General features: G+C 39.1%; 2 protein-coding genes across 2 annotated transcripts in view; one reads left to right on the top strand and one right to left on the bottom strand.

The window, feature by feature from the left end:
- The window catches only part of doc2d (double C2-like domains, delta), a 58,524-nt gene extending 49,029 nt beyond the window's left edge, over positions 1-9,495 (bottom strand). Inside the window, exon 1 of the mRNA XM_034120388.1 lies at positions 9,347-9,495. The gene's annotated coding sequence lies outside the window, so the exon portion shown is untranslated. The remainder of the gene's footprint in view (positions 1-9,346) is intronic.
- Positions 1,373-16,485, top strand: cabp4 (calcium binding protein 4). The gene is made up of 7 exons (XM_034120799.1): positions 1,373-1,428; positions 2,466-2,604; positions 7,159-7,189; positions 7,560-7,703; positions 12,916-13,025; positions 14,485-14,632; positions 16,457-16,485. Exons 1-7 carry the CDS (start codon positions 1,373-1,375, stop codon positions 16,483-16,485), a joined length of 657 nt encoding a protein of 218 aa, XP_033976690.1.
- The last annotated feature ends 367 nt before the right edge of the window (positions 16,486-16,852 follow it).

The raw sequence follows: 16,852 nt of genomic DNA, 5'->3' as shown, positions 1-16,852 counted from the left end.
TCACAAGTCAAAACGTGTTCATAGCGGGCATGGATGAGAATAGCTAGCTAGCTAGATGTTATTAGCCAGCTTGGACCTAACGTTAGCAAGTTCTACCATGGCTAGCTCGATCTACTGAGCAAATAAAAGTACATCTAAGACCAGTATTGTGCAGATTAAAACAGTGCAGTGCATGTATTTTATTTTACCTTGGTAGTCGTCCCGACATGACTTTGCCAGGTCTGCTAACTTTGCAGAGCCACAGAAACTGCATTCAGTAGAAGCTTCTGAATGTGGCGCTTCGCGTCCTCCGAGTCAATCGCCAGAAGCGCAGACACATCCTCATCCTCATCATTCCACCGCTCCAATTGATTTATTTAGTGTTGCTATAATAACTGCTTTCACAAAAGGAATCTCTTCGTGTGTGCTGCGAAGCGAGGAAATACAATGGCCGCTTACAACAAACAATTCGGAGTCAAACGGGCGTGGTTTGCATTCCGCACAGCCAATCAGACGTACGAACTACTTTCTCCCACGATAGACCCTGCTCTGTAGCAGGGACTGAAAAGCGAGTCTCGCGAACTAAGTTGAGCTACTTTAGTTCCTGGGGCTTTTTGGTGTGAACGCAAATATATCGTAGTTCTGATGAACTATTGTGGGAAAAGTACACCAAAGTACTCCGGTGTGAACGCACCTATAGTAGTCATGGTTAACAGAACCCAAGACCCCGGATTTTGTGTAATTCCAACAAATAATGAGAAATATACATTGGTCCAAGATTCAGTAAGCAACGAACGATGCAACCATTGAAATTCCATGGTCATACAAATTTGATAATTTGATATTCCATAAGAAACATTAAACAATAACTCCCAAGTACTTCAACAGTATCAGTTCTCGTGACCCTCTAAAAGGAAAAGCTGAGAGTAGGGGTATTCAATTTGTTTGTTGTCAGATGTCACTCAATCCTACACACTGGTACTTTAAGTTAATTGTTTTACAGCCCAAAAAAACAACAACTATTATGGCTCAATCCCATCAACCTCGTTTTCTACCCCCGCAGGTATAGCTGTTCTTAGCAAAAAGCTCTGATAAAGTCCCTGTAAACAATCCACTCAGCTTCGAATGGCAGATACACAAACTTGCTGGTGAGCTTTGTTGAGCATTTTGTGAATGAAAAAGCAGGAGCCAGGACCTGGTGGAAACAAAATGTGACTTAAACCGACTTAAATTAATCGGTTTGCGATTACAACAACTGCATGTAAGTGCTAATTAATGTGTCTGATAGATGATTAAATAGCACAATGTTTGCTGACGCTACTGTATAACAACTGAAGATATTAATGAGGTTTTAATCATGTATAAACTGAATGTATATTTTCTAACATCTAGGATGTCTGGGAAAAGTGCTAATGCAGGACCAGACAGTATACCATCCCCTGCTGCCAGGTCAGTAATATAAGTGTGTGGGAGGAATGAATAGGAAATTATTACAAATTAAATTAAATTAGCATTCTAATTACAAATCTAATGAAAAGCCAAGTAAGGAAGTGAGGTTGTGAGATTTAATCCTGTACTTGGTAATATTCATCAATTTATCCATCATTCCAAATCCCAATGTATGTGTCTCCAACACAAACAAGAGACCTACCCCCTTCATTATTATTATTATCTCATATAGTAATTAGTGAGCATTATATAGGAGCAAGCACGACTATGTGAGATGGTCTACTAACCTTCTTCGAAAGTTGTTTTTAATTTTCCAAAGTTTCCCCTGTAAAACAAAATGTGAAACTTCCAAAAACAATTGTCTCCCATTGGTGCTGCTGTCCATCAGCCGTCTGAATCCATCTCAACTTCCTCAACAGGACGGCTTAAAATAAGCCATAAAGTTTCATATTGATCTGTATGGCTGGTTATGTGAATTATTATAATAAGCATCCATATGAATTCTGAGACATTTATTGCGCTTTGAATTGATTATGGCTTCCTTCTCTTTCACCTAGCACGTCCTCTCGAGGGGGGAGGGGGGCAGCCGCTGGCAGACCACCCACTTCTGAGAGATTCAAACGCAAGGCTCTTCAGCTCAGCCTCTCCAAGAAATTCTGGTTATTATCATTGTCTGTTTGTAATCAACATTGATTAGCACAAGGGGAGTGGGCTGTGTAGTTGTGTGCACCCAATTAGGGTCATCGATTGGTACGTCTGCTGCATGACAAGCTTCCGAATTTCACATTTGACTACCTAAGAAACATTTCCTTTCCATTTGAGTGACTGAGGTAACTAATGTCAGGGGGTTGGACTGCAGACGTTTTTCAATTGTTACGGGGTTACACAGTTCTTATAAGGGTGGAAATAGGGATTAATTACTCAAAAGGCACTTAGTGTGTTTATTAAAGTAAGTTAGGAGAAGAATTTATAGACCTGGCTCGGATGATGACATCTTTTATAATTTGGCAGGCATATAAACCTTTCTCATTTCACAGCACAAAGTCAAAGTCCCCCTCTGCCCAAGGGAACAGCTCAGAGGAAGAGGAGGGACGTCGGAACAGTAAAAGAAACCTCAGCAAGAGCTCAGCGGTGGCTGCTGCCTACGTTGCCTTCCTCAATAAACTCTTCGGAGAGGTCAGTTCAGCAGCCCGATATACTCCAATGCCTTGACTTACTTCTTTGTTTCTGGTCAGGCTACTCCAACAAAAAAGGTCATGGTTGCAGTTTCAAGCTTTTGATTTTCTAAAAATCCCAGGAGTTTGTGATGTGTCAAGAAACAGCTTCTGGTAAATAGCAGGGTTAAACTACTCGTAGGACAATTCACGACAACATCATTCCCTGACCTATCTACCTGTCCCTGAAAGACTCCTAAACCACACACACAATATGGAATCCAGCCATAAAATATAAGACATGTTTTTGAGATAGTTGAAAGTAACTTGAAAAAAACGTTGATAAAGAAATATAAATTGACCTCTTTTTCTTAACAGTTACAGCACAATGGAGATACGGTAATTGTCTGACATAGAATAGGTCAGATTTATGGGCAGAGTCTAACCCTTTCCAACCTGTACTAAATCAAATGCCAAACCATCTGATCAGGACTGACGGCTGTAACCTGAAAAAAAACAACAACAACCATCCTTTCCAAGAAGTCACTCCAGTAATTCCACTTCACAGATGATTTACTGCCGGCCCTGGGCTGGTTTCCATTAAAGCCCGGCTGGTTCAACTGAGGCTCTGTTCACGTCTGATTCCCTGATCACAGATTGCTGCAGGGCACCACTGAACATTTGGTAAAATTTCAACTGGAAACGAGCCAATGCAACGATGTCACCTTCCCCAATTCTGTTAAAGGATGGGTTAATTGATTTCAAGAGCACCATTTATATGTGTTTTAAGTGTAATATAAAAGATTTGTGCGGCTTTAATATTTTAATTGTATTTTATTGCTGAATGTTTTCTATTACAGTACAAAGAAAAGTAAGAGCATATCTCTGGTAAACACAAGATTTAAAGTGTTGCTTTAGCATTATTCTTTGAGGAAAGCAGATCTGTCAGCAAATCAATTAGTTGACAAATGTCAGACGAGACTTATACAAATAAGAATTTCTTTAGTCGAGGACAACCCTTTAGAAAATTGTTTTGAGATACTGTATGTTTAGCCCTGGAGTACAGAATATCATGTCTGCAGGTCTCAGTGTAGTGGAGACAGGGGGCAATTGTAACATTACATTTCAAAAATAAGACTTGTGACTTGTGAATGAATATAATAATAAACAGATTTTTTGTTAATCATAACAACAACCAAATAAAAAGGTATTTAAAGTTTTGATAAACCTTAAGAACTGTATATGAATAGGAAAAGACAGGGGATAGTTGGCTGCATGGTATGGAGACAATGGACGTGGATCAGATCCAGGATCTTAATGAAATTGACAAAAAAACGTTTTCCTTTGTCAAGGACAGAACTCAGCATGGCAAATACTAATTTAATAATTGTGGCGATGGACAGTAATCACAAGGGCTTATTCTACAGTAGGTAAAGCTGAAAAGCAAAGACTTCACATGCAGAAGGTCACGATCATTTTTTATAACAGATGATTATTGAGCATATGATCGAGATGCATGAAAAAAAATAATAGTTACCATGAAAGCTTTTTTTATCAAGAGTCTTTTGTTCAGTCAGTTTGTTTTTAGTTGTGTGGTTTATATTATATGAATTCACATTATAATGTTATGTTATATAATATTTGATTTACAATTATTACTATTATTCTTACATACATTTAAATTAATAAAAGATCCTTTTAATTGCGGCACAATATGGGACCCCGGTTAGACCTCTTTAAAGCAGAGTAAGGCATTTCCATAAATGCTTTCATTATAGAAGAGGGATTTACTGTAAAGATAACATAACAACTTAATTTAAATCTACGCCAAGGGAACTAGAGTGCCGATACTCATTTTAATCATGTTGCATAACTCGATTTCGTAATGACTAATGGGAGCGTTTTCATTGTTTTAAAGCAATTTGTGGGAAGTGAAAAGCCATTTCCCAGTGACCTTGGGCTACTGATGAGAGCACACTGCATCCTCCTCTGAGTTACAGCCTCACCTCGCTGATCTGCTTTGTTTTCCTGCAGCAGCCCCCGGTTAGAATGTACTAGTAGCCAGGTGGAGAGGTTGGTAGTATTCACAGGAAAGAGGACATATGTCCCTGACAATGAGGCAGGGAGCCCATCCATCCCTCAGCAGTCCTAATCCCTGCCTCAACACAAGTATTAATAACTCCCTTAGCAAGGTTCACTGTCAGTCCTCATTAGATCTAAGTGAATAGAGGGCCTTGAGAGACAAATAACTAAAAGAAAAACAGTTAATGCATTAACATGACTAAGTGAAGCACAGATGGATGTGAATCAAAATCCAGTGTACCCATCAATGAGCAGTTCGTGCTGTACTGTGCGTTCCACCTGAGGACATGATGTGTTTGTCACGTATACCTCCGATATGTCTTATAACGCAGTAGACTGCTCAGTGGACCATGGACCAAGGCAGATACAATTAAATTAACTGTTAATGGGTTCATTCTGACGGATGAATCCAGAGTCTGCATGGCATGGTATCTAATCCTGGATGAAAAAAAAAATCCAATGAATGTGTTGACCTTGCTTTCTTAAAACCAGGAGGATCCTGGGTAAACAGCGTTGTTGGACTCCGGGAAATGCTGCAGCCTCGAAAATCATATTAAGAGGTTCATGATGTTTTAGTATTTATGGCAGATACAACTTTAGTGAGGTAGCTCTTGGCATGGCATTTGTTTTTCAACTCTGTTGGCAATATTTTACAGTGGATAATTATTTGAACGGCTGCCCCTTCCAAAAAAACTATGGGGGCTTCTCCTTTTTCTGAAGCTATTGTGCACTTAAGCAGGATGACCTTGTATGATTTATGTATAAGCCACACTGAGTGCCAACATGAATTAGGAGGAAAATATTGCACTTCTCTTTGCATTTACGTTCCACTTCTGCTCTGTTCCGCCTTTTTATCTTTCAGTTGCAGTAAAGTAATATAAATGGACACTTGATTAAAGCAGAGGTCCTACGTAGAAATATAAATGCACAGAAGTAAGGTGAGCATTAGCATTAAATTGACTTGCGATCAAACACTTGAAGCTGATACATTCAAACTATTTTTAACATTCAGTTGGCAATCTCCTACAAACTCTAACAATAACACGTATTTTTCACAGTTTTAATGTAAAACCTTTCATGTAATTGCTATAAAGATCAGATGGATTCATTGAGGGAAAGAGGTCAAAACTATACCCTCTGGAATAAATGTAAGTACAGAAACATAACTACTAAATGCTAGTACAGTGCATGGATGCAAATAACGTGCAACTTCCACCTCTGCTAGAGTGTCTTTATCTTATTCAGTTTCCATTTTTTCCCTTACTGAATAAAAGTGAGGAAAAACAAGCCCAGAGCAAATTTGTGCTGGCAATAATCAGAGCTTTCATGAGCTTGTGTGTGTCGGTCTAGTTTCTTTGAACTTATAGATATCCTCAGGCTGGTGCAGTATTGTGCTAAGCTATACATGTATCTCCATATGTCAGGCTCAGCTGCTCTATAAGAGGTGAGGGAGTTTACATGTTTCTTGCTTCCCTTGTGGACATGGTAATGATTCAGTAGCACATTGTTAGCTAGCCCTGGATTCAAGATGTTGTTGGAGCAAGCATGATTTTTGAAAAGCCATAATTGATTGGAGGATTAATTCCATTTCATAATCTTTTATATCGAAGCTTTACATATTCATATAATTAAAATTAGTACATGTTTACACAAATGCTAATTAGAACATTGGATTGATGCATGTGATGTGTTTTTGACAAAACAAGAGCCCTATGGTCAACTTATTAAAATGTCAAGAGTACATCTTGCCTGAGGATATTTGTACAGTATTGCGACTTCAAAATGTGTATTTATCAAAACTGTCTGTCAGCCACTGGAATATATTAACATATAGCTATTTAAAGCTTTAATACATTCCACTGCAATCCATTATTCCTAATGACAATGTGGATATTTTGCTCCTAGCTTTGCTTCAACTTCCCTGAACACATGAAAAAAGGGAAAAAGAGGGAGAGAGAGGGAGAGAACACCCTGAGCAAATGTCAAAACAAGGCAGAGAATACTGAATGTTTCAAACACAAGGATTTATGCAAATGGTATGTCTTGTGCTTCTTGTGTGGAGTGTGTGTATGTGTGTATCCGTGTCTTGGTTTACATGTATCCTTTTCTTTGCAAGGTTTGTGTTACTCACTGTCACATGGTTGTGCGTGGGTGTGTATTTGTATGCACAGACTTGAGCATGTGCTGCATGTCCCTCAGGATGCTGAAGATGTTGTGCGTGTCTGTGTGTGTGTACACAGGAGTGTGTGGTGTGTCATTTTGCAAATTAGAAAGACATGCGCAGGGTGAAATCCCATTAGAGAATACTGTCAGCATGCGGCAGTGTTGACATGATATGCATGTTATTCTAATTTGGTAGTCAAAAACAGATTATTGCCTGGATATGTCTCAGGAGAATTTGCTGTTTTAAAGCCACCCTGATTGTAAATCCTGTCCTCAGATGCGGCCTTGTAATTATCTCTACGCTTTTGCTCTTTTCTTCCCTGCTCCACAGGATAGAGCGCTGATGCCGGAGGAGTTAGATGGTAAGATGTGGTAGGCGTAATTACGAAGCAAATACATGATAAATTGCAAGTCAATGCAAAGCTTTATCAATCGAATTGATTTTTTGCTTCTCTTCATGATCCACGAAAGAGATTGAATGTTTCTCAGACTGACTTGAAATGTTTGGTACTGACTCAGAGCAGCAAAATCAATTCAAACAACATAACTTGCTGTTCTTGAGAGCTGGCTGGAGTTCTGTCTGCTGGAGTCAACAACTTACAGATAATTTAATACTTTGTTCAAAGTGGAACTATCTGCCCACACACAGTTTATGTGTGGGGAAAATACTTTACCCTACTTTACAGTTTGTTGCAATTGCTATAATTAGTTTTTTCTTTTTTTGTCTGTCAGAGCTACATGTGGCCTTCAAGGAATTTGACTATGATGCGGATGGCTTCATCCATTACAAAGACATTGCAGACTGCATGAGGACCATGGGCTACATGCCGACAGAGATGGAGCTCATCGAGATCATCCAGCAAATTAAGATGAAATGTGCGTATTGATCCATCCGTTTATTTGACTGCGTGTTTGTTTTTTTTCTTCTTGAGTGGTTAAAGCATGTGTGCATGATTGATGGGTGTTGCTGAAGTGAGTAGGTGTGAATGCCTGATTTATGTGTCAGTTGCACAAACACGTGTGCTTGTATACATGCAGTCTTTCCTATTAGTTCGAGAGGCACTGGATGTTAGTCTTGGAAGTAGGGGACATTTTAGCAGACTGATTAATGGCCCTCACACAGCAGGTGCAGGGTGTAGGAGTGCAAGTCTGCATGGTGAAGAGTGTGTTTAGTTTGGATCAAACTTTTCTCTCTCGCTCTTAATGAGGGTGTGTTTGTCTCTACCATCTATACTGAATGATCCAGTATAGATTTGTGTGTGGTGAGTGTTTAAAGTTTAAGGTGAATCATCACTGCATTGATTTCTGCCATGAGCCTGGAGAACAGCTCCTATAACACCTACCAAGTGTCGATCTGATCTGTGAGCATCTGTCAAGGCTTTACATAAACCTCTAGAGGACACAGGTCTTAGACATGTTGAGCACACCCGTGACGTTTTATAATAATGAAGACTTAGTGTTTTCAGCAGTCCACCTGCATTTATACACAATACAAATTAGGCCAGTTGTACACCTACACTGCATCAGAACTACCAATCAGACGGTAAAGATGACTTTAGCCCCAGGCCTTGGGTGGGTCTATGGTGATAAAACTGCATCTTCTCTTTTCTGAGATTGATGTATTTGTATACATGGTCCTTGTTTAAATAAATGCATAATCCATTGTCAACAACAGATGTGTGTTGAGATCAGCAGGAGGGAAGCCAGTTTATGTTATATAACGGAGCTACTAAGCGAGTTATCTTTTTAATCAAAAGCAAATACTTCAATAAAAATACAATCATTTATTAAATACAACTTGTTTTATGCATGTAACCACTATGGAGATTATTACAACATAAAAGGGAATTTCTGAGAGTTTACTGACTGTGTGACAGTTAAAAGTATTTGTTGTTGAAAAAAGCTTAGAACCGTGGATGAGTGGTACATTTAATCCTTGCCCATTTCAACTCCAACCTTCAACAGCCTCACTTGGCCCGCCATCAGTGACTGAATGGTAACAAACTTTACATACTGGTTGTTACTGTTTTGTGAAAGACATTGACTCACTTCACTGACTATTGTTCTTTTTTTCTGTTTTCACCATATTTTCCATTATCCTGTAACTGTCAATTACATCACTGTTGGGTGGTTAACTTACAGGTGAAATAGGAAGAATGACTTTTTACTACAAACAAACACTGCTTTCTGCCTGCACTAAAACGTCGTCACTACACTTCACGGATAGGCCTACTTATTGCTCTAAACCAAAATACATCATGTTTATTGTTGTGCTTTGGGAAAACAAAATACAAACAGCCAGACAGCAACCTGCTACATGTCACAAGACCCAAGACTTTAACAACGTTGGCTTTTCTGCTAATTAAAATCCCCTTCAAACTTAACAATATGACGTCTTGTTGTGCACCTTAGCTTAGCTTCGGAGTCACCAAACATATTGCAATGTCAGCAGTTTGCAGGCCAGGTTTCTAATAAGCTGCTCAGCTGCAGCACATTAAACAGCAGTAGCCTACACGTACCTGTAAATGTCATTTTGGCCCTTGTGGATGCTAGCGCGGTGGTTACCCCTCAAAACCAAAGCCGAAAAAGCACTATCTGTCCATCACTTGCAACTAAAGCGAAACTTGTTTAGGTTAGTCTCTCGTCCCCCTGCTGGGGGAGAGCGTCCTGCCAGCTGCTGTCAATCAAACACAGACGGTACCCGCCCCTCCAGCAGCTCAGATGTAAAGGAGCATTTCAGTTGTTTAAACAACGTTATTTTGATTATAACAAATAATGATCAACGACACAATAATGACTAAATGTCTCTTCAGTTGCACTCAATTTCTAAAGGAATGTTTGAATAAAACCACCTTATTTTACCTCAATTTTATACTAAGGAAATAGTAGGCCTACTGACATGTGGGTAATTCAGAGAAATTTGAAGATTGTTTTTGAAAGGGATGTTGCAGTTGAATGATTTGTTTTATTGAAATGCTGTCAACACCAACATTGTTTAACATAGCAAGATACATTCTCAGAAATTGATAACTTAAAAAATAAAAGGCAAATAAAAATCAAACTAGCATGACACCATTAGAGTTCCCCTGTGTGATTGATAACAGACATTTTGGTATGTATTGTTATAAAACTTGAAGAATGTCAAAGGCCTGCTTAGAAGTATAGGCTAAACATAAGAGCCTTTTACATAAATGTAGCATAGAGCGTTGATTAACACTGATTATGAAACTTTAGACTCTGTTCCACAAAGTCATTATTTTACCACATAACATTTACTCCTTTTTGGAAACACAGTAAGGCATGTTTCCAGCTGGCTTCTGTCCAGTTTATCAGCTTCATCTGTCCCGGGGGGAAGTCGTTCCTGATCAGATGGTCAGAATGACCACAGCAAGTCATTACAAACCACAGTTAATTTTATATTCAAATCTGAGGCGCAGTTTTGTTAATAGTGCTTGCATAGCCTTGATTCTAATTATTTTCATGATTCATTTGGAAAAATTGTCTTTTCACACCACTAACACTTGTAATGTTGCAGCCATAAAATGGTCATCTCTCAGGCGTTACACACTTTACCTTTAATGTATACTGTAAATGGAAAGAGCATAGAACACATTATGTGATGGTTCAAACTGTGTAGGAAGTACTTTAAAGCTCTACTTTAAGGGGAAACAAAAAAGAGAATTATTCATAACTTCAGGGCTTTGGTTGTGGTGATTACATTTTGTATTTCCTGCTATGTTGTATACTATGTAATATGAAATATTCATCTATTCATTGATACTTTTATTTGACCCATACGGTAGAATGATCTTCAGATATCCCTAGCTTAATCTCTGGAGCGTAATCCCTACAGATCCATTAATGCCATGAAATTCTTTTTTATGTAACTATCAATTAAAGATAATAATAATCTCCACTTCATGATTATAAACGGATCCACTTGAGGCACAATATTTTAAGGAGGTGTCAGTAATCCCCCACAGACTGCTGTTCCACAAGGGTAAAGCCTGTCTGCCCACCTCAATGCAAGTATTACAATTACTTTCTAACTCAAAAATCATAGAATAAATGATATTTTAGCAACCTTCAGTTGTTGTTGCAACTATATGTAAACCTTTAGTTTAATATTCGCCAACATTGAAAATATGTTTCAAGCCAGACAGTTTGTCATAGTTTGATTTTCATCAGCAACAATCCTTACTCTCTCTGAGCACTGATTAAAATGTGTTAACAACAAATGACAGCATGGCTCTATTGACGAAGTCTTTCACATCCACCCAAGGCCCAGATAATGAAAACCCACCGACTATATTGGTCTACACACTATCAAATAAGCCTGTCTTTTGTCAAACTAATAACATGAGCCTTCCATTGTGTCCGCCTGTTTTGATAATTACCATGGGGATCAAACAAACAGAACTGGGTGGAAGGAAACATAATGAGCAGGAAGCTGAATGCATTGTTATCGCCTTTATGCACTAAGGACATTCATAAACTTTTCACATAGAAGTATGGTGAGTAGTCAAGGAAAGCTGGATGCATTGGTAAAAGCTTTTCTTCTGCATTTAAGAAAATATTGACAAACTATTTGTATTTATGCTTTTGTATTACAATACTTTATTTGAGGGAGATGCACTACATGTTTGTTGCACATGAACCTAATGTTTTTCCTGAAAATCAGCCATGACTATAACACTTTTTCAATAAACCCAGTGCTTACTTTATGCAGTTTTGCCAAAACATATTAGTTTGTACAATATGTTGTCCGACAGAGAAGTCAAAATAATGTATAACCTGGTGCCACAGTGCTCACCTGGAAAGGTTGGCCCTAAAGGCTTTGTCCCTGCCGCCGCAGCCCCGATTTGAATCTGACCTGCGGACCTTTGCTACATGTCATCCTCTCAATCTCCCCCTTTCCTGTCCATTTTCAGTATTTTCAGTGTCTGCTATTTATTAAAGTGTTAAAGCCCAAAGAAATATTACAAAAAATCGTGTTAACAGGTTTTCTAAAGGCCACAGTCGCGCTGAGAAGCCGTACGTCAGGAAGAAGGACATTACATTATTGTTGTGTAAATATGGGGGTAAGGGTCAAACTTTCACAGACTGTTTCCTAAAAAGTCTTTGCACATCAAAAAAGAGAAGTCGTTTTATAAATAATAAAAAAAAGAGCTTTAAAAGAGAACTTCAATCCCTGTTTTCGTTTTGGTTTGGATTTAATTTCTCCATGTGGCCTAATTTGAGAGGGGTAGCTCAGTTTGAACCAAACAAGAGTTATCATCAACACTGCAGTCCCCCTCAGCTCCACTGAGGGTTTAAGCCTCTTTCAGCTCATTGTTTTGGTTTTGGTCCATGGTCCGCACTTTACAGCTTCCCTAAACATTGTTTGAAGATGCTGCAGGCAACTTTTTAGTGTAGAATCTCATAAAACACTTGTTTGTCCAGCACCAGGCTGAAAAGTTAACAACTACCTGGTGAAAACAGTACATCATTCAGCAGCCGTAGAACCAGATATGTTTCTCAGGAAAAATCAAGCTAAATGGGGATTGAATTTTGGCCACAGGAAACACAACTCCAAATGATGCCTTGTGTCTACTGTATGTGTACATAAGCTGTAACTATTTGCTTTTTTTAATTGTGTAAATGTTATGTTTAGCTTGTACTAATAACAATTGTATAGGTTCCAGTATAGGATCTGAATTCTTCTGTCATCACTGTTGACAGGCTGTATACTCTGACACCATAATGCTTAAAAAATGTCTAGCATAAGCACTCCAGGGAGGCATAAACATGATTACTTGGTAGTCTACACAGTCAAATCTGGAGTGTTAATTTAACACTCATAGATAAGGACCACATGTTCACTGGCTCAGTGTTAAAATTGACACTTTAAGTGTTAAATGAACACTTAAAGGGAGGAATTAACACTCTTTAAGTGTTAAATTAACACTTAAAGAGTTAATTTGAACACTGAGCCAGTGAACATAATGGTCCTTATCTATGAGTGTTAAATTAACACTCCAGATTTGACTGTGTACCTGTGCATGTGTCTTCTGTGTACATTGCTGTGTGTGTCCTCGGCCTCTTGCAGGGGGCGGTCATGTAGACTTTGATGATTTCTGCGAGTTAATGGGGCCAAGGATGCTGGCTGAGACTGCTCATATGGTCGGGCTGAAGGAGCTCCGCTGCGCCTTCAAACAAGTAAGAGGTCCCCAGCCAGGGACTCAAAAGAAGTCTGATTTCAAGCAGGGGTCTGGTACTGTGACAGTACTTTGAAGTGCAGTACATGACCTTTCCTTAGAGAGTACCAAAACATACGGCTCTTACGGGTAAACAAGTCAGAGGGGGAGAGTGTTAGTGAGCCATTCATTAATGCAGAAGTTAAACATTTTGAGGAAGGAAAATATTAAAAGATTATGATGTTTTTATAAAGTCTGGATCCTGCCACATACGTTGCCACCCTTTATATTCTACACTTATTTGACTCACCTGTTAATTTGTGGATCAGTAACCTTGAGGAACTATTGAGTTCCTCTCTTTGACGTGAATGCAGTGGTATTACTTACATGTTGAATTGATGATGTAGCCGCCGACCAAGCTAAACAAATGAGATGATTGTGTTTTTTTATTAAAGCTTCACACACCTGGGTTTTTCATTTAGCGCATTATAGCATGATTGGTTTTTAATGGTAACTGCTAAACAGACAAGGGTTATAATGTGCTCCTAATGATTATAACTGAAAACATATGATAGAGTAATTATGGTACTGGGAGTAAACTATGTATATTATTAAGGTAGTCCTGGGCTTTTTAGTATGACTACATTCTGGCTCCTAACAAAAGAATGGGGTGAATTATCAGCTTCCATCAATATTATAATTAAAAAGTATATATATTTATGGAAATATCATAATTTGTGTCAATTATATAACACACCTTTTACTGATCTTGATCATTGAGCTTTGTGACAATATTTCTTTCTCAAAAATCTTGATGTCTTGCCATCAAGACACCTTCAGCAACATTCATCTGCGTGCGTATAAGAAGAAGAAATGTGTCCTCTATTTTGAGAAGGCAACGCTACATATTCATCTGCTATTATAGCTGGAGTTAATTCATCACAAGTGCGTCATCACCAAGGTCCTGAGTAGCGCCGTTTAAAGCTTACACAATCACATGTTCTGATGAGTCGTTCAATTTGTGGGATATAATACATTAGCTCTCAACTGCCACATCAGAGCATAGTTTACTCAGTGACAAATAGGAATACATGGTCAACTCTTACCAACTCAGCCCTCACTTTAAAAGTGTTTCTCACTGTAGCACTAACACCTCATGAGTCAGCGTTGCCCCATCTGCACACTCTAGCTGTTTTCAGACTTCCAGGGACCTCATGCTGCCTTCTTGTGACTATACTCTGCATAAAATCATCTTGAAATATGTGTATCTCTTTTGATAACTCTCCTCACTCTGTCTGTCTTCTCCTCCCCTATGCATTACATCATACTGTGATCAATCCCCACCCTCCTCATTAGCTCAGAAACAAGTAATGTTCCTATCTAATCCTTGTGCCATCTCTGATCCTCTTCATCTGTGTGTTTGTCTCTCCTCACGCACATGTCCCCACCTCCTTGCTCTCCACTCTCCGAACATGTTGTAGTTTGATTGTGACGGTGATGGAAAGATCACACACGATGAGCTGAAGGAGGGCATGAAGAACCTCCTGGGGGAGAAGTTAAAGAAAGGCGAACTGGAGGAGATCCTCAGCGACATTGACCTCAACAAAGATGGCAGCATTGACTTTGATGGTGAGTGGTTGGGGACTCGGGGGAGTGTTGGAGGGAAACAATTAGACTCTAGGCAAGGTGTGAGAGGACATTAAAACAATTATTAAACACAGTGATAAAACACTGTGACAAGAGGATGGTTGGTACACAATACAGTGATTATCAACCAAGGGTACTTGTGCCCCATTGGGTATTTGTGCAGTTGCCAGAGGATGCAATTTACTGCAACTACTGTTTAGTTTAATGAAACAAAACTACTTGGTTAGGTTGAGGTGTAGAAGATTATAACATAATAGTATGAAGATTTAGTTCAAAGCGATACATAAACTAAGTTAAAATACTTTGCTAAAAGAAGATAATGGTCCAGCTTCTTGCCAATCCAGTAGTTAAAGCCACTTTTTTTTTACATACTATTTTAGTACAGAAACATCCAGTTCATTATCAATTCATCACACATTTGGAATGTGATGGACGTAGTGTTGATAAAGAAAATACTTGAGGTAATCTGACCTGACAGGAGCACGAGTAAATCAGACAAAAAAGGTCTGTAACTGCTGGTGTTCGTGGGGCAAGAGCGGACTAGGAAGGACAAAGCAGAGGAGTAAATGAATATTGTTGGAATGGTTTGAGGATGAAGGTGACAGAGGAGAAAATCAGTTACAAATTAGGCGGGAAAAGGCTGAGATGGGAAAGCAGGGATGGTTAAATCAAGGTGGGTTAGCTGGAGGGGCCAATCCAATCTAATCAGGAGTGCATTAATACAATCAATACACATGCCTGGACAACTGTCACATGTCATAAAGAGAACACACACTTGGGCATTTCAAGGACTTTGCAAACATGTCATTACCATATTGTACCTCCCAAGCAAATAAACAAAGCACTGGGACACATTCACACACACACACACATAGGCACACATGCACGTCTGTGAGATTATAGGCTGCAGCACACTGGGGGCTTAGATATGTGATCCTGTTTGTCTTGTCTCAGCAATCCAATCAATTACAATTATTGGGAACATATGAAAAGGCGTGTCAGTCCCTGAAGGGATCAATAAGCAGGTGCAGCTCATTATCATCAATTAGCCCCTGGGGCAGCGTTGGAGTGTGTCTGTCCAGCTCAGCCACATGGGCAGAAAACCAGCTTCCACAGCCCCCGAGAGAAGACCCTCTCAGTATCCAGACGGCAGGTCGAACTCAAGTGTTAGGAGCTGCTGTTCCGCTCACTTCACTTCTTTTTTACAGAAAATGGTTAGAGGAGCACCTCAAGAGATAATGCTTGTGGGTTAATCTGGAATTAGGCTTTAGTACTCTGTCAATCAATAGATTCACACCTACAACCAGAAGTCTTTCAGAGCAAAGCACTTCAGGGTCACAATGGGAAATGAAAGTCATGATTGACTGGATTGATTTAGTGACCCCTGCCTCAAGCTTGGTTACATTGACAGGACACATCAATAGCTATCCTGATTGACACGTGAATCTATAATAGTGAAAAAAGTGGTAAGAAAACTGATCACTGATTACATGAATAGATTTTGAGAGCCTTGAAACTGGCAGTGTTGGAGTTGTCATCCTTTAAATCCAGACTTGTGATTGAAATCTCCTAAGAAAACCAGTCTAATATAAAAAAAAATAGTCATATCTCCCTTATTTTGGTATTAGTCCGTCACTGCATCTATTTCCCATTGACTAATTTCATTACATCACAACATGTGCTGTGTTAGTTTCCGGTACATTGGCTAAAAATAATGTGGCTGCATCTCAAGCTCTCTTTTTATGATGTTAGAGTGTCATTAGTCCTTATCGGTGGATCTGCTGCTGTCTCTGTCTCCCTCTGCAGAGTTTGTTATGATGCTTTCTGCACGATGACCCCTGATGGAAGAAGATGGAGGTGTTGGTTCACAAGTACCAACTCTTCCTGCTGTTGCAATGTGTTCCTGTGACATTTCAAGTGTATGCTCGCAAAAAAATTGAATTGAGTAAAATAAAACTTATTTTCATGAATGTTGAGTTTGAGTAAGTGCACAGAGGGTAAAGGGGAGTTATGAAACATTTGTAACTGTTATGCTGCACTGTCGCCCCCTTGTGGTTAGAAAGTTTCCATGCTCTTAGAGCCTTTAAATGAATGTGCATTAACTTTCTATACCCACTGATAACATTTTAACTTTAGTTTCTTTAAGGACTTTAGTATATTTAATAGTTGTAGTTATGTTTTCCTCTTCGTTTCTGTGCTTTT

The sequence above is a fragment of the Trematomus bernacchii genome, unplaced genomic scaffold (genome assembly GCF_902827165.1).
Source record: "Trematomus bernacchii unplaced genomic scaffold, fTreBer1.1, whole genome shotgun sequence".
NCBI lineage: Eukaryota > Metazoa > Chordata > Actinopteri > Perciformes > Nototheniidae > Trematomus > Trematomus bernacchii.
This window is presented reverse-complemented; position numbering and strand designations above follow the sequence as displayed.

What these genes read in the sequence shown, in the direction of transcription:
- cabp4 (XM_034120799.1), top strand. Translation starts at nt 1,373, where the DNA reads ATGTCTGGGAAAAGTGCTAATGCAGGACCAGACAGTATACCATCCCCT. An exon ending in ATACCATCCCCTGCTGCCAG is followed by an intron (nt 1,429 to 2,465) that starts GTCAGTAATATA and finishes CTCATTTCACAG; the next exon opens with CACAAAGTCAAAGTCCCCCT. An exon ending in TGGCAGCATTGACTTTGATG is followed by an intron (nt 14,633 to 16,456) that starts GTGAGTGGTTGG and finishes CTCCCTCTGCAG; the next exon opens with AGTTTGTTATGATGCTTTCT.